At 36.3% G+C, this 25,411-nt stretch overlaps 1 protein-coding gene across 1 annotated transcript; it reads left to right on the top strand.

Annotated features, from left to right (window-relative positions):
* The first annotated feature begins 19,958 nt into the window (after positions 1 to 19,958).
* Positions 19,959 to 20,669, top strand: LOC110796852 (uncharacterized). Its single transcript, XM_022001936.2, has one exon. It carries the CDS (start codon positions 19,959 to 19,961, stop codon positions 20,667 to 20,669), a length of 711 nt encoding a protein of 236 aa, XP_021857628.2.
* The last annotated feature ends 4,742 nt before the right edge of the window (positions 20,670 to 25,411 follow it).

Consider the following 25,411-nt stretch of genomic DNA (forward strand, 5'->3'; position numbering starts at 1 on the left):
GTGTTTATATGGCCTAATCAACAATGCCACATATATGTGATCGGAATCACCAGTTGTAGACTTTTTGGTATTTATGTTATAGATTTTCTTGCTTGTATCTAGCACATATAGACCATTTTCTTGTTGTGTTGAACCATAAAACATTCCATTTAAAGAAAAAGAACAACTATTGTATTTAAATTGAAAACTAAAACCTTTAGAATCCAAACCTGAAATAGAAATGATGTTTCTGGTGATACTAGGAACATAGTAACAGTTTTCTAGTTCCAAAAAAACCCCACTAGGCAAAGATATAAAATAAGATCCTATGGCTAATGCAGCAATCCGTGCTCCATTTCCCACGCGTAGATCCATCTCGTCTTTATCAAGTTTTCTACTTCTCCTTAGTCCCTGTGAATTGGGACATAAGTGTGAGCCACAACCAGTATCTAATACCCAAGAAGTAGAATTTGCAAGATTACAATGTATAACATACATACCTGAAGGAGAAGCAACGTTTCCGTCCTTCTTATCTTCCTTTATCTTAAGGAAAATTCTTTTGTAATGACAAATTTCATTACAATAGAAGCATTGCGATGTAGATGGAGAACGATCCCTCTTCATTTGCCTCTTGGAAGGCGCCACTTGCCCTCTAGAGTAGATGAAGATGCACCCTTGCTTTGGATCTTCCTCAGAACCTTTTTCTTGATTTTCTTACTCTTTACTTTTATTGATACTTGCTTATAATTTACAAAGTCCAATTCATTGTGATAAAGCATATTGATTAGCTCACTAACAGTATTTTCTCTCCTTTTAGAAAAATAGAGTAACTTGAATTTCTTGTATCCAGGGTGAAGGGAATTCAATAATATTCCCGCAGCTGTAGAATCTGGGAATGGATCACCAAGTAACTCTAGGCGATTGAATAGTCCAACCATTTTTCTTCGTATGAGCTTTAATTGGTGTTCCAACAGTCATTTCGACATTAATGACTTTTTCCCTTGCCTTTTGTCTTTCTACTTCAAAGCCACAACCTAGTGGAGTATTAAGCTTAAAATCCCTAAATGAATGTACCAATTCAAAGACATTTTAGTCAACGTCTTGACCCCCCATGTTGGAATCTACCACTACATATGTCCCTAAGATGCCTTAGAAGTGCCCATGGTTCATATGCAATAAACCTTGCACTCCAATATTTGGGGATTGAGCCAAGAATAAGATCCATCACTAGAGTCATATTCTTTCAGTAATAGCTGGGGATGGGATTATCAACAACATATTCAATGTTGTTACATCTGAGGACTAGTCGAAGTTTCCTCTCCCAATCAAGAAAATTTGATAAGTTCAACTTTACATCCAAAATTTATGATACTTTGAGTGTTGTTTTAGACATTCTACAATTGAAAATAATTTGCAATAAATAACCATTCATAATCCTTTAATAACTTTGAAATAAAAGCAATCATGCGATCATTAAAGCTATTCAACATTGCATTCATGCAAAAAACATGGTCCATAATGAATGAAACGATTCCTAAATTCTTAAACATGGTCCATAATGAATGAATGAAACAAAGTCCTAAATTCTTAAGCATGCTTTGGCATGTCTTAAGTCTTTTAAGATTCTAGGAAAGAAAAACCAATAGCTAGTAATTTCTAAATTACTCTTGGTTAATAAATTAATACCATAATTTATCCCATTGACACAATATTTACCAATATTGTTTAAGTTAAAACCATAATCAACGTGTTCCTTTGGGATACCTTACCATCTAAGTATACTAAAATAGCACCTCGCTTTGGCGGAAACCTACTATCTTAGGTCCTTAGATTTTTGTAAGTGCTTGATTTGGAACGCAATTATAAACTCAATATTACTTTAGACCTAGTTGTTCCTATGTTGGTTTGATTGCTTAGTGAACTAAATCTTAATCAAACATACAAACAACCATTCATGCATAATATACACTCACTCAATATATAAGTGCATAAATAACTTTGGTGACCTAGTATAGCCCAAAAACTTGGTCTTGAAGCATCCAATCTTCTCTTCACCTTGTTAGCTTGGCATCGTCTTGAACTCCATTCAAAAGCTAACTTAAAATTTTAAATAATCTAGAAGAACTTGAACCTAATAATCTAATTATTACATCAAAACTTCAATGGTACGCAGACCATAATTAAAACTTTACATTCAAAGATAAAACGGTACGCATACCGTATTTAAATATCCTAGATTGGCAATACTAGTTACCTTCAATACCTGCAATACATAAAATAATCTCTGTGCATTCATCCATTCGTGTCCTAAAACTAATGGCCCAAGTAAAATATGCAAGTATTTACATCATTTATTAAAAAATCACGTTCATGTAAACGTGTCTTAAAAGATTAATCAATTCCGAATTATTAGTCCTTAGAATTATTCTAATCAAAAATTCATTTAATTAAAATAAAGGTGCCCTACAAAAATAATTAAAATTAATTATTTTAAATAATTTTATTTAAACGGCTCCCACTTAAACCAATATTTAATTTGGACCTTATAATTTTAAATATTTAAACTTGCAGCCCAGCCCATGTCAAATAAAATAAAATAAACAAAAAGTCCACCGTTAGCCCCTTCGTGCAAAAATAAGCCCAAAGCCCAAATTTTAAGCCTTGAAATAAAACGAAGCGAAAACCGCACAATCATTGCATCGTGGGCTAGGAAAGCGCCCAGCCCATCGACGCGCAGTGCAATCGCACCATCGCACCCACGCGAAGGCACAAGGCCCAGCGCGCAAGCACGAGGCATCGCAGCGCACAGGGTGTGTGTGACATGTCGCGAGCTCGACCGAGGGCTTCGCCCAGCTCTGCACGCAGACACATCATTGCTCGTACCAATCTCGCACCGCACACAAGGCCAGCGCCCATGCTGCCTTCGTGTGCGTGCTTCCCTTTTCGTCTCGCACGGGCAACAACCCTTGCTTCGTGCAAGTGGCTTGTTGTCCGATTATTATTAAAAAAAAAAAAATTTATATCCGAAACAAAAATTGCACGAAAAATTATTTTCATAATTTTAACAAAATTCATCGTTTTAATTACGAAAAATAATATATTAGGTGATTTTATTAAATTTCAAACAATCCAATTCGTGAAATTTATAAATGTTGGCTAACTTATATTCAAATTTAACGTAGATGATCATGAACAAAAATTTGAATGATTTTGATAATCCAATCCAAAACTAAATCGTTCTAAACATTTAAAAATTAGATTTTTATCAAATTTGGTTTAGGTGATCGATTAAAATTAACGAATCCAATCAAAATTTAAATCCATGAATTTTTACATTTGCCATTTAAACATGAAATCATATTCCCCTTCTCACCTAAATAAATTTCCAGATCTAACAAATTAATAAAATTAATTTTCGATCTAAAATTCATTAAATTAGGTAAGAATAAATTTAGGGTTCATAGTTAATATTCGTGAACGAAAAAATTACCATATGTTCATAATATACCCAAGAATAGTAGAGAAAATTTTCAATTAAGTCCGAGTTCATTAGGTTGAGCAATTAATTGAAAACAATTCCAAATTTGATGATTTAATTCATTAATTACCAAAAACGCCGAAAACATCGTACTTCGAGGCCTTTTTTTAGACTTTCTTCTCATAAAATGATCTTAAAACGCTGTTTCCAATCAGATTAGGGTCAGAAAAATCGAATTTCTGACATTTTACGAATTCATAATACTTTCGACGACTTATCCAATAATCCTGAAATAATTCCAAAATTCACGAAATTATTCAGAGAAATTCGACAATAATGACAAATATATATAACATGCTAATAAGTACTTTGAATACATGTTGCTCATGATACCACTGTAGGGATTTACAATTAAATACATAACATGATAGCGAAATAACCCCAAAGCCAGGAAACATGTATAAATTACATATTAAGCAATACTTACGTTTGTAGCATGTTTACCCTAGTTCAACGAATCACGAACACGAACAAGAACTCCAGATGTCGTTCCTCTACTTGGTCCACCGACACGTTCAGATCCTTCTTGAGATCGATGGCTTAGAAGTCACTCAACATTGTTTGCTTTTGGGAAGAACACTTCTAACGGAGGCACATAGAGAATTAGGGTAGTGTGGAAAACAACTTGTGTGTTAGGTTTATTAGAATAACCTATTAAGTAAGTATGCCAACCGCCAAGCCAAAGCCTAGCCGGCCAACCACACTTACAGACACACAGCCATGGGCCTACACGGCAGTGGGCCTTGGGCCGCGCCCTTGCCTTGTTGCGTGCATCACCGATTGCTTCTGTGATAAGCTCTCAAACACAAGCACTCGCGTGGCCATGGGCCAGCACTGTTGTGTTGGTGCTGCCATGCACTCCTGCCCATGGGCCTCGAGTGCTTCGCGCACTCGGCTCGTGGGCTGCACTTCTTCTTGCGTTTAAATTATCGTCCGACAATTTATTTATCGTGTCGTACGATACACTCCAATGTCGTACGATACCATTATTTGTTTCACCTAGCTTACGAATATACGCAATACGATATAAGATTCCGATCCAAGGTCATTTCGTATAATTATGTTTTCCGAACTATTTTCCCGAAAGATATTAAATGAATTTCCGATTCATTTAATCCGATGATCTGTTTCATGCCAATGGTGTGACCTTATAGGATCGGTCAAGAGTAAGATGTGATCCTAATTAGGATTTGAACTCACTGATCGTAAACTTGATCTCACTGAATTAATTGTTCGTAATTAATCTGAACCTTGGTATTAGACTAATGCACATTGGGTGAAGGACATATTTCCTTCACAAAGTAGATGAGAATCAGGATTGGAAACCTAATAGTAAGTGTATTAAACCTGAAAAGGGATTAGAATTCCTATATTCGTTCATTAGTTGAAAGTTAGGAGCGAAAACCGGCTAATTTAGTTAACATAAGACATATAACGATCGAACGAGCCTTAAATGTGCATAAATTGACCAAAGTAGATAATAATGAGGATTGGAAACCTATTACTAAGTTTATTAAACAAGCAAAGGGTTTATATATAATTCCTATTTTGGATCATTACTTGAAAGTTGGGAGAGTTAACAACTATTTTTATTAAAATATGACATATAACGATCGAACGAGCGTTAAATGTGCATAAATTGACCAAGGTAGATGATAATGAGGATTAGCAACGTAATATTAAGTGTATTAAACATGCAAAGGGTTAAAAATTCCTATTTTGGATCATTAGTTGAGAGTTGGGAGCAAAAACGACAATTTTAGTCACAATATGACATATAACGATTGAACGAGCTTTCAATGTGCATAAATTGACCAAAGTAGATGATAATGAGTATTGTAAACCTAATACTAATTTTATTAAACATTCAAAGGTTTTAGAATTCCTATTTGGTTAATTAGTTGAGAGTTGAGAGCGAAAACGTCTATTTTAGTACAAATATAACATATAACGAACGAACCAGCAGTAAATGTGTATAAATTGACCAAAGTATATGAAAATTAGGATTTTCAACTTAATAATAATTGAATGAAACATGCAAAGGGTTTAGAATTCCTATTTTGGTTCAGTATTTGAGAGTTGGGAGCGAAAACGGCTATTTTAGTCAAAATACGACATATAACGATCGAATGAACCTTAAATTTGCATATATTGACCAAAGTAGATGAGAATTAGGATTTTAAACCTAATAATAAGTGTATTAAACATGAAAATGGTTTAGAATTTCTATTTTTGTTCACGAGTTGATAGTTGGGAGCGAAAACGGCTATTTCAGTCAAAATATCAAATATAACGATCGAACGACACTTAAATGTGCATAAATTGACCAAGGTAGATGATAATTAGTATTTTCAACCTAATACTAAATGTATTGAACATTCAAAGGGTTTAAAATTCTTATTTCGGTTACTAAGTTGAGAGTTGAGAGCGAAAACGACTATTTTAGTACAAATATGACATATAACGATGGAACGAGCCTTAAATGTGCATAAATTGACCAAAGTAGACGAGAATAAAGATTGGAATGTAATAATAAGTATTTTAAACATGTAAAGGGTTAAGAATTCTTAATTTGGTTCATTAGTTGAGAGTTGGGAACGAAAACGACTATTTTAGTTAAATATGACATATAACGATCGAACGAGCCTTAAATGTGCACAAATTGACCAAAGTAGATGATACTGAGTATTGTAAACCTAAAATTAAGTTCATTAAACCTTAAAAGGGTTTAGAATTCCTATTTTGGTTAATTAGTTGAGAGTTAGGAGCGAAAACGACTATTTTAGTCAAAATATGACATATAACGAATGAACGAGCCTTAAATGTACATTAATTGACATGAGTAGATGATAATGAGGATTGGAAACCTATTACTAAGTTTATTAAACAATAAAAGGGTTTATAATTTCTATTTTGGATCATTAGTTTTGAGAGTTAGGAGCGAAAACGGCTATTTTAGTCAAAATATTACATTTAACGATCGAATGAGCCTTAAATTTGCATAAATTGACTAAATTATATGATAATGAAGATTGGAAACCTAATAATAAGTGTATTAAACATTCAAATGTTTTAGAATTTCTATTTTAGTTCATTAGTTTATTGTTGGGAGCAAAAACGGCTATTTTGGTCAAATATGACATATAACGATCCAATGAGCCTTAAATGTGATTAAATTGACCAAAATAGATGATAATGCGGATTAGCAACGTAATATTAAGTGTATTAAAAATGAAAATGGTTAAGAATTCCTATTTTGGTTCATTAGTTGAGAGTTGGGAGCAAAAACGGCTATTTTAGTCAAAATATGACATATAACGATTGAACGAGCCTTCAATGTGCATAAATTGACCAAAGTAGATGATCATGAGGATTGGAAAACTAATACTAAGTGTATTAAATATGAAATGGGTCTAGAACTCCTTTTTTGGTTAATTGGTTTAGAGTTGACAGCATAATCAGCTATTTCAGTACAAATATGACATATAATGATCGAACGAGCGTTAAATGTGCATCAATTAATTAACCAAAGTATATGGCAATTAGGATTTTAAAATTAATAATAAGTGTATTAAACATGCACAGGGTTTAGAATTCCTATTTTGGTTCATCAGTTGAGAGTTGGGAGCGATAACGGCTATTTTAGTCAAAATATGACATATAACCATCGAATGAGCCTTAAATTTTCATAAATTGACAAAAGTAGATAAGAATGAGGATTGGCAACCTAATACTAAGCGAATTAAACATGAAACGGTTTAGAATTTATATTTTGGTTCATTAGTTGATAGTTGGGAGCGAAAACAGCTATTTTAGTCAAAATATGACATGTAACGATCGAACCAGCCTTAAATGTGCATAAATTGACCAAAGTAGATGCTAATGAGGATTAGTAACGTAATAGTAAGTGTATTAAACATGTCAAGGGTTAAGAATTCCTATTTTGGTTCATTAGGTGAGAGTTGGGAGCAAAAATGACAATTTCAGTCAAAATATGACATATAACAATCGAACGAGCCTTAAATGCGCATAAGTTGACCAAGGTAGATGATAATTAGGATTAGAATCCTAATACTAAGTGTATTAAACATGCAAAGGGTTTAGAATTCCTATTTTGGTTAATTAGTTGAGAGCGAAAACGACTATTTTGTACAAGTATGACATATAACGAACGAACGAGCCTTAAATGTGCATAAATTGACTAAAGTAGATGAGAATTCCTATTTGGATTCCTTAGTTGAGAGTTATGAGTTATAACGGCTCAAAATATGACATATAACGATCAACGAACCTTAAATGTGTACAAATTGACCAAAGTAGATGACAATGAGCATTAGAAACCTAATACTAAGTATTTTAAACATGTAAATGGTTAGGAATTCCTATTTTGGTTCATTAGTTGATAGTTGGGAGCGAAAACGACTATTTTAGTAAAAATATGACATATATTAATAGACCGAGCCTTAAATGTGCATAAATTAACCAAAGTAGATGGGAATGAGGATTGGAAACCTAATAATAAGTGTATTAAACATGCAAAGGGTTAAGAATTCCTATTTTGGTTCATTAGTTGAGAGTTGGGAGTAAAAACGGCTATTTTAGTAAAAATGTGACATATAAGATCGAACGAGCCTTAAATATGCAAAAATTAACCAAAGTAGATGAGAATGAGAATTATCAACCTAACAATAAGTGTATTAAACATGCAAAGGGTTTAGAATTCCTCTTTTGGTTCATTAGTTGGGAGCTGGGAGCGAAAACGGCTATTTTAGACATTATCTGACATATAACGATCGAATGAGCCTTAAATGTGCATAAATTGACCAAAGTAAATGATAATGAGGATATGAAACCTAATACTAAGTGTATTAAACATTCAAAGGGTTTAGAATTCCTATTTTTGTTCATTAGTTGAGAGTTTAGAGCAAAAATGTCTATTTTAGTCAAAATATGACATATTATGATCGAACGTGCCTTAAATGTGCATAAATTGATGAAAGTAGATGTGAATGAGGATTAGCTACGTAATAGTAAGTGTATTAAACATGAAAAGGGTTAATCATTCCTATTTTGGTTCATTAGTTGAGAGTTGGGAGCAAAAACGGCTATTTTAGTCAAAATATGACATATAACGATCGAACGAGTCTTCAATGTGCATAAATTGACCAAAGTAGAAGATAATAAGGATTGTAAACCTAATACTAAGTGTATTAAACATGAAAAGGGTGTAGAATTCCTATTTTGATTAGTTAGTTGAGAGTTGAGAGCGAAAACAGTTATTTTAGTACAAATATGACATATAACGATCAAATGATCCTTAAATGTGCATAAATTGACCAAAGTATATGAGAATTAGGATTGTAAACGGCAATTTTAGTCATAATATGACATATAACGATCGAACGAGCCTTTAATGTGCATAAATTGACCAAAATAGATGATAATGAGGATTGGAAACCTAATACTATGTCTATTAAACATTTCAATGGTTTAGAATTCCTATTTTTGTTCATTAGTTGAGAGTTGGGAGCGAAAACATCTATTTTAGTCAAAATATGACATATTATGATCGAACGAGCCTTAAATGTGCATAAATTGACGAAAGTAGATGAGAATGAGGATTAGCAACGTAATAGTATGTGTATTAAACATGCAAAGGGTTAAGAATTCCTTTTTTGGTTCATCAGTTGAGAGTTGGGAGCAAAAACGGCTATTTTAGACAAAATATGACATACAACGATTGAACGAGCCTTCAATGTGCATAATTTGACCAAAATAGATGATAATTAGAATTGTAAACCTAATACTAAGTGTATTAAACATACAAAGGGTGTAGAATCCCTATTTTGGTTAGTTAGTTGAGAGTTGAGAGCGAAAACGGTTCTTTTAATTCACATATGACATATAACGATCTAACGAGCCTTAAATGTGCATAAATTAACCAAAGTATATGAGAATTAGGATTTTCAACCTAATAAAAATAATATTAACCATGCACAGGGTTTAGAATTTCTATTATGGTTCATTAGTTGAGAGTTGTGAGCGAAAACAGCTATTTTAGTCAAAATATGACATATTAAATTTGCATAAAGTGACAAAAGTAGATGATAATGGGGATAGGAAACCTAATACTAAGTGTATTAAACATGCAAATGGTTTATAATTTCTATTTAGGTTTATTAGTTGATAGTTGGGAGCGAAAGCGGCTATTATAGTGAAAATATGACATATAACGATCAAACGATTCTTAAATGTGCAGAAATTGACTAAAGTAGATGAGAATGAGGATTCGAAACCTAATACTAAGTATTTTAAACATGTAATGGGTTAAAATTTCTATTTTGGTTCATTAGTTGATAGTTGGGAGCGAAAATGACTATTTTAGTAAAAATAAACATATAATGATCGAACAAGCCTTAAATGTATATAAATTGACCAAATTAGATAGGAATGAGGATTTGCAACCTAATACTAAGTGTATTAGACATGCAAAGGGTTAATAATTCCTATTTTGGTTCATTAGTTGAGAGTTGGGAGCAAAAACGGCTATTTTAGTCAAAATATGACATATAACGTCGAACGAGCCTTAAATGTGCATAAATTGACCAACGTAGATGAGAATTAGGATTAGCAATGTAATAGTACGTGTTTTAAAAATGCAAAGGGTTAAGAATTCGTATTTTAGTTCATTACTTGAGAGTTGGGAGCAAACACGGCTATTTTAGTTAAAATATGTCAAAACGATCCAACGAGCCTTAAATATGCTTAAATTGAGCAAAGTAGATGAGAATGAGGATATGAACCGTAATAGTAAGTGTATTAAACATGCAAAGGGTTAAGAATTCCTATTTTTGTTCTTTAGTTGAGAGTTGGGAGCAAAAATGACTATTTTAGTCAAAATATGACATATAACGGTCGAACGAGCCTTAATTGTGCATAAATTGACCAAAGTAGATGATAATGAGGATTGGAAACCTAATACTAAGGCCTTATTCTTTAGAGCTGAACTGAACTGAACTGAACTAAACTAAACCAAATTGAACTGAACTGAACTGAACTGAACTGAACTTAATGCTCCTGAACTGAACTTAACTTATCTTAACAGAATATTACCGAAATAAATAATAAATAATAAATAATAACTAGTTAGTTACAAAATAATAATAATAAATGTTAATTAATAACCAAATAATAATTAATAACTAAATAACTATATAATAAATAATAAATAATTATAATATGTAATTGATTACTAAATAATTATAATAAATGATAAATATTAATAATAATAATAATAATTCATAATTAATAACTAATAACTAATACTAAATAATTAATAACTAATAATCTGTAATTAATTAATAAAAATAATCAAAATTATAAGGAATACATTATATTAATTAATAATAAATAATTAGTTAAATAATAATATAAATATAAATATAAATAATAAGTAATATAATAATATTAATATATATATATATATATATATATATATAAATATATAAATGATAAGTAATATAATATAAATAATAATATAAGTAATAATAATAATAATAATAATAATATTATTATTATTATTATTATTATTACTTATATTATTATTTTTATTATATTACTTATCATTTATATTTATATTATTATTATTATTATTATTATTATTATTATTATTATTATTATTATTATTATTATTATTATTATTATTATCATTATAAATCAAATTCTAGCAAAGTCAAAAATTTTACAAATAGTTAGTGGGAAGTCGAGATACAATCTGGGCCCCCACTCCTTTGGTTATAGAAAAACCTATCTTGGTAAAAATATGAGCAGCAGCACGAGCCCCAATGTCCTGTGTCCTAGATAACTTCCAAATCCGCTTCAGCAAAGCAACGACATCCTTATCCAGCTCCCCCAAACAAGAGAAAGAGAACGGAAGAAAGGCATAACCAATGGCCCTGCAACGTGCTTCGTACTTGACCCGCTTCCGAATAGCCGCATCAGTCACAACCCAGCCCGGGGAAAAGCCAGACAACCCAGATTGTGTCAAAGGAGATGATCCCGTCAAGTCAACACACACATCCCAGCCCCGATCCCAAGAGTAGAGAAACACGTCTGCTGGCCGGAGAGCTCCATCGTTCCCTCCAGATAGACCAACATCAACCTCTTTCCGCACCAAAATCCCAGACCGGTAACAAACATCAACAAGGGTATCCCGAACCACATTATGTCGATGTTTAATACCCACGATGCCAGCACATGACACCGCATGATCACCAAAGATATCTCCCGCAAAGACCCTAGAGCAAGCAGAACATAGCGCCGTAACAGAGAAAAAAGGAACCCCCAACCGGTAACACAACACACATCGGTAAGCCTTAGCGTTCATCGTCTGTCCCAAACCAGATATGGGGACCGCACGAAGCCAAGCAGAGGTGTGATCTCCCTGCTGCGATTTCCACAACGCCGACTATCGAGAAGATAAAGAGAAGGTGGATTCTGCAGTTGCAGTAACCTTTGTGAAATATATATCTGCCAATTTCTTCATGAGTTTAGGGGCAGCGACCTCACTAGGGTTACTCAGAATGTCATACTCCACCGTTCCACTAAATAGACTCAACGCATCCTCAAATACTCGACCAGGACCAACAATACCAGCATGTCGTAGAAGCTTTGTCTGCAAACCAAAAGACTACAATCGAGAAGCAAGAAAAGCATAATGATGAACATCACATGCGGAATAAACACCAAGTCCGCCAAAAGAAAACGATAAGGTTGCAAGACGCCACTGCCAATCGCCAAAGCCAGGCCCCAAAGCAGTAACAATACGCTCCAAGGAAGATCGAAGAGCCTCATCAAAAGTGTGTTGAGCCGCCTCAAAAATACCAAGAGGACAAGTACGCAAAGCAAAGTAGAGTTTTGAAACTTCGGTACATGCCCTAAGTAACAAAAGCTCACACTGAGGATCATCAAGCTGAGCAACCTTATCCATAAGCCCAATGGTCTTGGTCACCCTCTGCATCACTAGCTCACCACTAAAAACTGGATTGGAACTAGCGGGACCACCTAGCAACTTAACACCATGCAAAGGACGAGAAATATCAGGGGGAAAGACTCCCACAAGCCTGCTTCGAGGGTCCTCTGTAGGCCAGAAAACCTCAGTCTTCTCCACATTAAGATGTGACCCGAGACAAGGCCCGTCTTCCATAATCAACTGCAGAACCTTCCCAACCACCAAGGTGTCACCAATAATAGTGCCGTCATCCAAATACCAAGCCTGAAGACATACATCAAAAGCGTCCCTGATTTTACAAACCAGGGGTTGTAAAACCAAAGCAAAGAGCAGAGGGCAAGGGGGTCACCCTGCTGCACCCCCTAAGACGACCGTAATGTGTGCTCTCCATAATACAATCTGGCTGGAGTAGAGTAGCAGAATTCAACCCACTGCGAAATGCTCGGACAAAGAAGAAGAACTTCACGTAACATGGTCGCTCGATCAACTAAATTGAAGGCATTTTGAAAATCCACCAACAACATTGAAAGACCCACATCAGAACCCCGATCCTCAATCAACCGGTTCACAACATGAAGAATTGCCTCACCCCCCGCAGATACCCCGACACCAAATTGAAGACCATCAAATTAACTTCCCAAAGACGGACCAACCATAACATCACCAACCTTCGAAACCAGACGTCGCCAAACAGTACCCACAACAATAGGACGAATACCACGACCGGGCTTGACAAGAGGTGTGAGGGGAGCAGTGGCAACATACTCTCCCAAACCCAGAGGACATTTCCCATCTAAAAATAGATTGACCACCCCAGAAATGGAGTCAACTAACTCATCTGAAACAGCCACAGCAGCACCACTCAAGCAATCCATAAGGTGTTGAGCTCGCAAACCGTCCCCCCCACAAGATGTGCCACGAGGAAAACTCTTAATCCGGTCCAAAACAACAGCAGAAGTAGCCATGAGATGATGGTGATCAACATGAATGTCAGGCAAGGATGGAGCTGGAAAAGAAGGGTGTTTGGACTGTAAATCCGCAAGAGTGGCCTCATTATAAGGCGCAACACCAGAAGAGGAAAGAACACGGACTACAGCAGTGTAATGACCATCACAAATCTTCCTACGACACTGCTTGATATTACACTCTACCAAATCAAGATCCTCATCAACATCCATCAAAGTAGGAGATCCAGTTGCCAAAGCTTCCCGCAAAAGCAACATACTACCACCCGACTCACTCCAAGTACGAACAACATTAGCAATTCTCTCTTCCTGCCGTTGCCGCCTAACGGCAGAAGAACACTCACGATTACTCCTCGGACTAAAGGTCCTAAGGATACACAGAGGCAACACGAGAAGACTAACCCAACAAGAGATGTCGTCAGGCTTGCAAATCACCCTATCAAGCGCGCCTTTCAATACCCGAAAAAAACCCAAATGACATTTACGAGGGATGGATTTCACATTGCAAGGACATGCAGAAAGCAATCTGTTAAGAAGAGTGACGGTAAAACCACAATCAATTTCTTGCACCGTAGTATCCACATGACTAGGTACATCAGAATTTAGTTGCGGTTTAGAAAGACCATAGAGCACAAAACGAACAACACCATCCCCATCATCAGGTGGGGCCACAAAATTAGAACCTGGACCATGACGACATTTAGAACGAATAGCATGCGTCTTAAAACAATCCCCACAAAGCCAAATCCCCATACGACGAAAGGTTAACTCGGCCTCAGGAGAAACAGTCAAGTTGGTGGTTAGAGAGTGTCGTGTAACTACTTGAGCATCAGCACTACAATGACGGTCACGTAGATGAGTGATCAAAGAGCTCTTAGTAAGCCCATTCCCCCCACCATCTCGACATCCATTAAGACCCAAAAATGAACAATGAAATTGCACTACAGCAGTAGGTATCAGACCACTCTGCACCATCCACAAACCACTCTGCACCGCTCGACCCCACACTTCACAAGCAGCAACAACAAATAGCTTCACAAGCAAATCTCTATGAGCAGCCCACCACCTGCTTGTGACTAGAGAATGCCACGGCAAAGCAGGGTGAAAAACACCAAAGCACCGACACCAAACAAGAATAACAAGCACGCAACAACAGACTCAACCGCTGCCATAATTCTGCACCACCACGACGCCCCTAACACTAAAGCACCGGAAAACACACTAACACCGCTACACAACACACCACACACCACAATAACCACCGCAACACACCCCGCAATAAACATCGTACCACGCTGAAACAAAGAACAAAGAAATAACCCCTGCAAATGCGCTAAGCCTGCACGTTGCATGTTGAGAAACCTCCGATGGAACCCTCACAACAGCAAATAACCATGCGAAAAACCCTAGCAAATAACTATCTAACCCACAACGTCGAACCAAACCTCCAAGCCGTCAAAACTGCACAGAACCGCCGACAAAACAACACACACTCGCCGACTAAATAACACACACCCGCCGGAAAAACAAACAAGAGCCGTCGAGTCAACAAATCCGTCGAACCCTGCACGTGATCGTCGCTTAAACTGCACCACAAGACCGAACGAAAACCGACGTACAACCGCAACACCGTCGTCGAACACTATGCCGGAGACAACCCCTGGCCGATGGTTGGCCGTTGACGGGTACCCCCGGTGCTCCTTGGCCATTGCTGACGCCTAACCTAATCGCCCAAATTGAGAGGATTTGGCCTTTTCTATTATTATTATTAGGGTGGATGCCCATTATACCCTTACCCCTATATAATACTATGTATATGTATATATTATGGATGCCTAATGAAATAAGAGAATAACTAACAGTTTCTCTTTTCCTCTCTCTCCCTTTCTCTCTATTTTCATAATACGTTATCATCACCATTGCTAACCGTTGATGGAAATCAAAGGAAACCACAATTGACCAAACAAGAATCAAATCCAACCGGGCGAAGAACGTCATTATCGGTTAGTCAAATACTTTGTATGATAATTATATTCATCGATTTGTTTCACAAGTATTGTAATTTGGTAGTAATTTTAATTGTTTACGGTTAGTCGACCTTTACACACGATTTGTTAACTTTTCTTTGAATTTATAACTGCATACATTTTTTTTTTGTAAAAAAGAGCATGATACATCTTGATGTGTTTGGTATGATATAGAAAGTGGTAGTTTGATTAGCGGGACTCATAGTTTTCAATGACGTTTGTTTCAATTAAATCAATTCCTTGTTATCAAATTATCAGCACGCATTCCAGATTTTAGAGACTTTTAGGATTGTTATTTTATTTTATTTTTAATTTACGTATTATTAGGCTTTTGGATTGTTTATTAAGTTGTGTGATAATTCTAAGTTTTTCGTGATTTTGATTAATTACTAACAGTTTTGGTAACTGTCAATAATCTACATTTAGAATTTGTAATCTGTTCGCATGCTTCAAATATTTTTTTTTTTGTGTGGACACATCTACTGCATCAGATTATCTAAGTGAATTGATTCACATTTCCTTAGACTTTAATAGTTGAAAATTTGTTTGTATACTATGGTTTTATTGTCGCAATAATCATGTTCATTCAATTACTGCCATAATGCATATGAGTATTATATACGATGATATATGTATCATATTTGTTTAGATTCATATGGAGTCGTAACATACTAATGATGTATTTCTTGAGTTGAATTACCTAAATCTGTATATAATATGCTTGATTGATTTATAACATTATTATTTTGTATAGAGAATTATGTCGAACCTTGCAAAACTTGAGATTGTGGCCCTTGATATTACTAGAAAAAACTATTTATCATGGGTGTTAGATGCTGAAATACACCTAGATGCTAAAGGGCTTGGTGACACAATAAAAGAAGGAAATAAAGCAACATGTCAAGATAAAGCTAAAGCTATGATATTTCTTCGCCATCACCTCCACGAGGGACTTAAAACTGAGTATCTGACAGTTAAAGACCCACAAATCCTTTGGAGCAATCTAAAGGAAAAGTATGACCACCAGAAAACTGTGATATTGCCAAAGGCTCGTTATGATTGGTTGCATTTAAGATTGCAAGAATTTAAATCTGTGAGTGAATATAACTCAGCCATGTTTAAAATTACTTCTCAATTGAAATTATGTGGAGAGAAAATTACTGATGCAGATATGTTAGAAAAATCATACTCCACTTTTCATGCAAACAATGTTGTCCTGCAGACACAGTATCGAGAAAAAGGTTTTAAAAAATATTCTGAATTAATATCTTGTCTTCTTGTGGCTGAACAAAATAATGAACTGTTAATGAAAAATCATGAAGCACGCCCTACTGGCTCAACTCCATTCCCTGAAGCGAATGTGACATCCCATGATGGGAAAGTATCAAAGAATAAAGACCATGCCAGCAGCAGTGGTCGTGGTCGTGGCCAATGGCGAGGCCGTGGGCGTGGACGTAGTTTTGGTGGCTATGGTATGAAGGAAATAATGCCCTTGGTCCAAGTATGCATTCAATATTAAGTCTAATAAATGCGGTTCAGTATTAATTAACAAGTTAATAATTCAGTGAGATCAAGTGAGCTGAATGCCTAGCTAGAGGCCGCTTCAGTTCAAGTGGAATTAATGATATTAATCCACAGCTTACTCTTGACTGAACCCGTAGGGTCACACAAATAGTACGTAAACGGATCAAGTATTTAATGGCATTAAATACTCTTTCTATGGATATTCGGAATCGCCGGATCTTGGTTTCAGTGGGAGCTGAGATCGTCACAAGCAAGAAATGAATACTCCGAAAACGATGATATTGCCGGAAATGGAAATATGGATCGTATCGGAAATATAAATATTATCCAAGTCGTAGATGTTGCCGGAAACGGAAACATGGCACGTATCGGAAAATATTATCGGAAATGGAAATATTGCCGGAATCGGAAATATTGCCGGAAACGGAAATATTGTCAGAATCGGAAATATTATCGGAATCGGAAAATAGTTCAGGAAACGGAAATATTAAATATTTGTTCGAAACGGAAATTAATTCCGGAATCGGAAATATTAAATATTGTTCGTATCGGAAATGAATTCACCCTATCAAGCGCGCCTTTCAATACCCGAAAAAAACCCAAATGACATTTAGTAGGGATGGATTTCACATTGCAAGGACATGCAGAAAGCAATCTGTTAAGAAGAGTGACGGTAAAACCACAATCAAGTTCTTGCACCGTAGTATCCACATGACTAGGTACATCAGAATTTAGTTGCGGTTTAGAAAGACCATAGAGCACAAAACGAACAACACCATCCCCATCATCAGGTGGGGCCACAAAATTAGAACCTGGACCATGACGACATTTAGAACGAATAACATGCGTCTTAAAACAATCCCCACAAAGCCAAATCCCCATACGACGAAAGGTTAAATCGGCCTCAGTAAAAACAGTCAAGTTGGTGGTTAGAGAGTGTCGTGTAACTACTTGAGCATCAGCACTACAATGACGGTCACGTAGATGAGTGATCAAAGAGCTCTTAGTAAGCCCATTCCCCCCACCATCTCGACATCCATTAAGACCCAAAAATGAACAATGAAATTGCACTACAGCAGTAGGTATCAGACCACTCTGCACCATCCACAAACCACTCTGCACCGCTCGACCCCACACTTCACAAGCAGCAACAACAAATAGCTTCACAAGCAAATCTCTATGAGCAGCCCACCACCTGCTTGTGACTAGAGAATGCCACGGCAAAGCAGGGTGAAAAACACCAAAGCACCGACACCAAACAAGAATAACAAGCACGCAACAACAGACTCAACCGCTGCCATAATTCTGCACCACCACGACGCCCCTAACACTAAAGCACCGGAAAACACACTAACACCGCAACACAACACACCACACACCACAATAACCACCGCAACACACCCCGCAATAAACATCGTACTACGCTGAAACAAAGAACAAAGAAATAACCCCTGCAAATGCGCTAAGCCTGCACGTTGCATGTTGAGAAACCTCCGATGGAACCCTCACAACAGCAAATAACCATGCGAAAAACCCTAGCAAATAACTATCTAACCCACAACGTCGAACCAAACCTCCAAGCCATCAAAACTGCACAGAACCGCCGACAAAACAACACACACTCGCCGACTAAATAACACACACCCGCCGGAAAAACAAACAAGAGCCGTCGAGTCAACAAATCCGTCGAACCCTGCACGTGATCGTCGCTTAAATTGCACCACAAGACCGAACGAAAACCGACGTACAACCGCAACACCGTCGTCGAACACTATGCCGGAGACAACCCCTGGCCGATGGTTGGCCATTGACGGGTATCCCCGGTGTTCCTCGGCCATTGCTGACGCCTAACCTAATCGCCCAAATTGAGAGGATTTGGCCTTTTCTATTATTATTATTAGGGTGGATGCCCATTATACCCTTACCCCTATATAATACTATGTATATGTATATATTATGGATGCCTAATGAAATAAGAGAATAACTGACAGTTTCTCTCTTCCTCTCTCTCCCTTTCTCTCTATTTTCATAATACGTTATCATCACCATTGCTAACCGTTGATGGAAATCAAAGGAAACCACAATTGACCAAACAAGAATCAAATCCAACCGGGCGAAGAACGTCATTATCGGTTAGTCAAATACTTTGTATGATAATTATATTCATCGATTTGTTTCACAAGTATTGTAATTTGGTAGTAATTTTAATTGTTTACGGTTAGTCGACCTTTACACACGATTTGTTAACTTTTCTTTGAATTTATAACTGCATACATTTTTTTTTGTAAAAAAGAGCATGATACATCTTGATGTGTTTGGTATGATATAGAAAGTGGTAGTTTGATTAGCGGGACTCATAGTTTTCAATGACGTTTGTTTCAATTAAATCAATTCCTTGTTATCAAATTATCAGCACGCATTCCAGATTTCAGAGAATTTTAGGATTGTTATTTTATTTTATTTTTAATTTACGTATTATTAGGCTTTTGGATTGTTTATTAAGTTGTGTGATAATTCTAAGTTTTTCGTGATTTTGATTAATTACTAACAGTTTTGGTAACTGTCAATAATCTACATTTAGAATTTGTAATCTGTTCGCATGCTTCAAATATTTTTTTTTTTGTGTGGACACATCTACTGCATCAGATTATCTAAGTGAATTGATTCACATTTCCTTAGACTTTAATAGTTGAAAATTTGTTTGTATACTATGGTTTTATTGTCGCAATAATCATGTTCATTCAATTACTGCCATAATGCATATGAGTATTATATACGATGATATATGTATCATATTTGTTTAGATTCATATGGAGTCGTAACATACTAATGATGTATTTCTTGAGTTGAATTACCTAAATCTATATATAATATGCTTGATTGATTTATAACATTATTATTTTGTATAGAGAATTATGTCGAACCTTGCAAAACTTGAGATTGTGGCCCTTGATATTACTGGAAAAAACTATTTATCATGGGTGTTAGATGCTGAAATACACCTAGATGCTAAAGGGCTTGGTGACACAATAAAAGAAGGAAATAAAGCAACATGTCAAGATAAAGCTAAAGCTATGATATTTCTTCGCCATCACCTCCACGAGGGACTTAAAACTGAGTATCTGACAGTTAAAGACCCACAAATCCTTTGGAGCAATCTAAAGGAAAGGTATGACCACCAGAAAACTGTGATATTGCCAAAGGCTCGTTATCATTGGTTGCATTTAAGATTGCAAGAATTTAAATCTGTGAGTGAATATAACTCAGCCATGTTTAAAATTACTTCTCAATTGAAATTATGTGGAGAGAAAATTACTGATGCAGATATGTTAGAAAAATCATACTCCACTTTTCATGCAAATAATGTTGTCTTGCAGACACAGTATCGAGAAAAAGGTTTTAAAAAATATTCTGAATTAATATCTTGTCTTCTTGTGGCTGAACAAAATAATGAACTGTTAATGAAAAATCATGAAGCACGCCCTACTGGCTCAACTCCATTCCCTGAAGCGAATGTGACATCCCATGATGGGAAAGTATCAAAGAATAAAGACCATGCCAGCAGCAGTGGTCGTGGTCGTGGCCAATGGCGAGGCCGTGGGCGTGGACGTGGTTTTGGTGGCTGAGAATACTCTTTCTATGGATATTCGGAATCGCCGGATCTTGGTTTCAGTGGGAGCTGAGATCGTCACAAGCAAGAAATGAATACTCCGAAAACGATGATATTGCCGGAAATGGAAATATGGATCGTATCGGAAATATAAATAGTATCCAAGTCGTAGATGTTGCCGGAAACGGAAACATGGTACGTATCGGAAAATATTATCGGAAATGGAAATATTGCCGGAATCGGAAATATTGCCGGAAACGGAAATATTGTCAGAATCGGAAATATTATCGGAATCGGAAAATAGTTCAGGAAACGAAAATATTAAATATTTGTTCGAAACGGAAATTAATTCCGGAATCGGAAATATTAAATATTGTTCGTATCGGAAATGAATTCCGGAACCGGGAATTTAATCGGAAGCGTATCGTACGAATAAGCATCGGACGAGGCCTGCCGGACGAAGGCCCAGCACGAAGCCAGGCCATCGCCCAGCAAGCAAAGACGCGCGCCAACGCCCAGCCCAAGGCAGCGCCAGGCCCACCGCAAGGCAGGCCCAGCGCGCCAAGGCAAGGCTGCCCAGCGTGGGCTGCGTGGGCCGAGCGCACGCGTGCGGGCGCCCTCGTGGCTCCGTGCGTGTGTGTGTTTGTGTCCATGCATAATTCCTAAATCTATTAGGATTTGGTGTATGATTAAATTCCTATTCCTATTCCTATTAGGATTATTTAATTAATTAGAGTCCTTGTAGGATTCTAAGTTTCATTAAATCGTATCCTACTAGGATTCCAATTCCCTTTCCAAACCTCTATAAATAAGGGCCTAGGGTCATAATTTATAAACACGATTGAAGTATTCAAAGGGTAAGTTTTTGAAAGAAAATTCAGCCATACACTTGCACAACAATAGCCGAAAATTCCTAGCACCTTAAGGGCGATTCTAGTTGGTCAATTTTGAGGCGTATCCGGACGTACTGTGGACTATCTACGGAGGGACGACATTTGGAGTCCTAAAGACTTGTTCTTGTTCGGTTCGGGCGCAGCTAGGGAAGGCACGCTACAAAGCGTATGCATCTATACTATGCTAAATGATTATGTGTAAATAATATGCTTTCCTGGCTTTATGGTTTTTTCCGCATGATTTATGTATTGTCATATGTATCATAACCTAACAGTGGTATCACGAGCCTCATTTTCATAATCTAAATTGCATAAACATGGTTAAATATTACAAATTTGCAAGAATTAAAAGGGGTGATTAATTTTCGTAATTGTTAATTAATTGCAAATTGCGTTTATTTAATTATATGTACGCAGTTTTTCGGCAGTTTCTTCGTTACTCATCCAAATCGAGTGATTTTTGTGTCAATTCCGCATGTAAAAGGCATTCTAAAATTTTGAAGCCTAACTATGACTTTTCGGAGGTTTTAGTTTTTCGAACGCAAAATTTTGTAAATTTAAGATGTTAAATTAAATATTTGCGATTCTTGTTGATAAATCTTGAATTTTTGATTGACCTACTGTATATGTTTAACAAGTTTGAATGCCTAGCCTTGTTAATTATGCAATCTAATTTGTAATTATAATTAATTTGTTGAAAATTGGAATAATTTAGAATTAATTTGATTTTCATAATTAGTTAATAATTTAATTAGATACCTATGATTAAAAACCACCATAAAAATTGTAAATTTGTGTTAAATTTTAAATTTTTATGACCTAGACTTAAATCCATGTTAATCGGAAATCAATAAATTAATAAATTTTTGATTTTTCGCCCTAAAATTATGAAATTAATATGATTTTGTCATTAATTTTGAAAATAAAATTTTTAATTTTTATGCGATTCGCTCATATAACTTGCACGCACAAAGCAATGGACGCTACGTGTTACCCTTAAGGGGTGTTGTATAGTGCGGGCATGAGACGACAAGCAAGGGAGCTCGTCGCCCATGCGGTACGAACGCAATGAGCAAGGCTATGGTGCACGAGCACAAGGCAGCAGCCCTGCCTTGTGTCGTGTGCTATGTGCGATGGGCGAGTGGGCAAGGGCGAGAGCAAGGCAGCGAGCAGTCGCGTGCAACGCACACTGCCTCGCGCAGCGATCGAAGCCTCGCGCGCAGCGAGCGCTGGCTCGCGTGCGACGAGCGCTACGAAGCCTCGCGCGCAGCAAGCGCTGGCGCGCGCCTTGCGATGGTGAGCAGCAGCAGATGCGACGCAGCACATAGGCTGCGCGCACATGGCCAGCGATGGCTGCGTGCGTGTGGCCTATGGCTGTGCGTTGCGTGGTGATGTTGCGTGCCTTGAGTTGCGATTAGATCGTTTTAAAAATTTTAATTTGAAATTTTCAGTTTACGTAATTTTAATTAATTTTAAAATTAATAATTTAAATTATTTTTTTTTGGATTTTAATTTTGAATATTATAATTATAATAAATTTCATTTATTCTAATTATTTTACTAAAATTAAAATCATGAATTAATTTAAATACGACAGAAAATAAAATAAATATGTGGATTCAATTAGAAATTTATATGAGCTTTAAATTTTAATTAAATTTGTATGTTTCCGGTTAGACTAGAAATACATTTTTATGTTTAAAATTAGTAAAGCATATGAATTTATTGGTTTAAGTGGGAGCCCTTTTAGTCATAAACTCTTGATTAGGTCTACAAATCCTTAAGATTAAAACAACTTGATTAGAATTAATAAGGACTGAATAATTTGTAGATTATTGGTGCCCTTGATTAATTGCTGCAAATATTTATGTAATGCATAACGTGTTTTACTAACCAGCTATGTGGGCCATTCATGATAATGAATGGGTGAATGGTATATATTGTATATGTACTGTTTTGCAGGTTATGAAGTGACTAGTATGGCCCAAATAGGATAGAAAATATGGTCTGCGTACCATTAATTTGAATGTAATTGGTCCAAAGTACCAAAATTGTTTTTCAATTCAATATGGTATGCGTACCATCAAATAGTTGTAATTAGTTTAATTATAGCTTATCCTATTTGAAGAAAATGGTGCCTCCCACGGAGATTTTCGAGACGGACTTTGAAGTTGAAGCTTCAAGATGAAGTCGGGCCATACTAGATCACATTTATCTTATGCATGCTTTAAGTTATTTATTGCTTTAAATATGTCTTAATTATGCATGAGATTGTGGCTTGATTATGTTGCATGATTAAGGATTTTAGTTCACTTAAAATCTAACCAACATAGTAAGAGCCTTAAGTTCCAAACTTAAAAATTGAGTTAAAAGGTGCCATGCCAAAATATACACTTGCTTGGATATCCTTTACATCAATCTAGTAATAGTTTTCGCTCAACGAGGTGTTACTTATTGGTCCTAAAGGGGCAAGGTACACAAATAATTGTGAGTACATGTTAGTTTTGGTGAAACTCAACGATATATGTAAGGAGTCCTTTTATGTCGTGGCAAAATCGATAGGTTTACCTAATAAGTTCTTAGACGTGCCTATCAACCAAGAATAGTTTCTAGACTATTAGCAAAAGGTTTTTGCTTACCTAAGATATTTTAGGATTAAGTCGACAAACTGTGCTTAATTCTTCAATGGATTTTAGGATCTTGGAATCATTTTATTCACACCTGCCGGAACACATAACTTGAATAAAATGCTTAACGAACATTGAATTATGCATGTATGCTAGAATTTAAGTTTATTAAGAGAAACTGTGAATGGTTATTTATTTGTTTATTCTTTACAATTGTAGTTTTAACTATGGCAAACAACAATCAAAACATCATCATGGGTTCTGAGCTTATGGTCAAGCTGAACTATCGAATTTCCTTGAATAAGCTAGTTGAAATAGTCAGACTCAATGGACTTGAGTATGTACTGTTACATCCCATGCCAAGCTACTATGCCAGAGACATGACCCCTGAAAGATTTTTCGCCTGGGATGCGGATCTCAAAAAGGTTATGAGTCTCATGCTGAACAATATCCCTGATGAATGGGCTAGAAGGTTTGTAGCTTATGAACCTTTTACGCTCATCAAGAATCTGAGGGATATCTGTCGTGGAAGCACGGAGGACAGGGACCTGAACGTCCATGAGTTGATTGAATCAATGTCTGGTCTAAAGGTTAGTTCTCCCAACAGGTGTTATAGGATGGAAGTCCAAGAAACACATGTTTAGCTCCTTCGCACTAAACAGAGGGTAGGCGTCCCACTGAGGTTCCATGTGGATCTTATGCGTTCATACTTTGATCGCCTAAGTCTACTAGGAACACCAATAAGCGAAAGGAACGCAGTCTCTATCTTGCTCAATTCACTACACAGTGGGTTTGGTCGCTTCAAGCAACTATACCTAAGTGAACCAAGAGAAGAAACAATTGCAGAATTTGTTCACCTTGCCAGAAAGGCTGAGATAATACTGGACTGTGAAGCCAAAGATGTACTCAAGCCTAGAGGGAGACCGTTCAAGAAAAGTGGAAAGTCCAAGGGCAATGCTAAATCAAAGCAGGACAAGTCCACATCAAGCTGTCTTTATTGTAATGGAATAGGCCATTACAAAAGAGAATGTTCAAAGCTAAAGGAAGATCAGAAAAACGGAAAAGTCGTTCCATCTTCAGGTATTTTCTTTATAGACTGTATACTTGCTAATTCAACTTCTTGGGTATTAGATACAGGTTGTGGCTCACACTTATGTTCCAATCCACAGGGACTAAGAAGAAGTAGAAAGTTAAGCAAGGGTGAAGTCGACCTACGAGCGGGAAATGGAGCACGGATT

Source organism: Spinacia oleracea, chromosome 4 (genome assembly GCF_020520425.1).
Source record: "Spinacia oleracea cultivar Varoflay chromosome 4, BTI_SOV_V1, whole genome shotgun sequence".
Lineage (NCBI taxonomy): Eukaryota > Viridiplantae > Streptophyta > Magnoliopsida > Caryophyllales > Amaranthaceae > Spinacia > Spinacia oleracea.